The following is a 1,465-nucleotide window of genomic DNA, read 5'->3' on the forward strand; positions in this document are numbered from 1 at the left end:
TGAAATGGGGAATTCAAACCAGGAATCCAGCATACGTAATGAGAATCAAATGGCAGCCACCTGCAGGACACATGCAGAGCAGTGCTTAAAAGATTCAGAGTTCTGAACCTTTGTTAGCAAAAAGTAAGGCAAAGAACATAAAATAGGCCTGTTAATATATAGATTTTTAAAGTTTTTACAAAGTAAATCCATGTGGTAGGGCATCCTATAATCCTGGGAGGCTGAAGCAGGAGGCTCAAAAATTTGAAGTCAGCCTAGGCTACAAATTGAGACTCTGTCTCAAAATGCACAGTCCAAACCCAGATAGGTCCCAACAAAGTGTGGCTTAAGTTACTATAGAATTAAACTAATGTGCATTGCTTTACTTGCCAGGTGGGGTATCGACAGCCCTTAGTTGCCGTCCAGGTCAGCTTTGGATTGAACGTTACAAAGAAAGAAGTAACAGTTGAGTGCAAAATTGATGGATCACAAAACCTAAAAAACAAGGATGAACGCGACAAGTTTTTGGGACGAGTTGTGTTCAAAGTCACAGCACGTGCCTAGGAGTAGGGTGTCTCCAGAATAAACGTTGTGCTGTCTCCATTTTGTGTCAGCTGGACCTGCCATTCTAGGATTATGAGGCCACCTTGGAGAAGCTGGTGTGGTACACACTGGGGTGATATCATAACGTGCTTCCAGATCATAGCATTCAGTGTCCTCTGCAGTAACTGCCTGCTGCCTCTGCTGCCCTTTGAACCAGTGTGCCGTCGCCAGATAGGGACCAGTGAGCACCCAATTCCAAACGTGCAGAGTGGGGGGGTCTCGTCTTTTTGTGTGGTGTAATTGCCAAATGTCTAAAGCTTAATGTGCTGTGCTGTGTAAATATTTTATGGATTTAACACTGGTAACTGTCATATTTTGACATCGTCAAAGTTTTAGGGATAAAATGGTACCTTGCCAACATCAAGTGACTTTATAGCTGTAAGAAATGTGTGTGGAGAAGTTCTGTATGGGAGGAGAAAAAAGAAAATAAAAGTGGATCTGAAATATCAACTTGGGTTTTGTGTATGTCTTTTTTAAATTAATTTTTACGTCTGCATTAATTTGTGGATCTTTTTGGTTAAGAACACAAACTTTTTGTTGTAAAACTTTAAAAAAGTTTTAGTGGGGTTATTTTGAGTATTGGTATGAAGTCTTCCACATTTGTGTGTCTTAGACCGTAGATGAAACACCATTTTTTTGGTTAAGATGAATATATACCAAATTAAATGAACTTAAATTCCCAAGACAAATTGTATAGTACATAAACTTGTGTTGTTACTGCTTTTATGTAGCAGGCTATGGCTCTAATAAAAATACAAATTGTGAAATATAAAAAACAACTCAAAGCTTGGAACCAAGTAGTGGAGTCTTATTCACATTCATTGGCTGGTGTCCTGGAATAGCCTCTGGTCTGTTCTTGGTAGGACTGTCACAACCACAGCTC

At 39.7% G+C, this 1,465-nt stretch overlaps 1 protein-coding gene across 1 annotated transcript; it reads left to right on the forward strand.

The window, feature by feature from the left end:
- Window positions 1-372: 372 nt before the first annotated feature.
- Atp1b3 (ATPase Na+/K+ transporting subunit beta 3) lies at window positions 373-1,032 on the forward strand (the record flags this gene model as incomplete). Its single annotated transcript, XM_008826445.1, is given in 1 exon segment — window positions 373-1,032. A coding segment is annotated over 1 exon segment (171 nt), but the record flags the coding sequence as incomplete, so codon positions are not given.
- Between the last annotated feature and the right edge of the window lie 433 nt (window positions 1,033-1,465).

This window comes from Nannospalax galili, unplaced genomic scaffold, assembly GCF_000622305.1.
Source record: "Nannospalax galili isolate Female #2095 unplaced genomic scaffold, S.galili_v1.0 C49045567, whole genome shotgun sequence".
Taxonomy (NCBI): Eukaryota; Metazoa; Chordata; class Mammalia; order Rodentia; family Spalacidae; genus Nannospalax; species Nannospalax galili.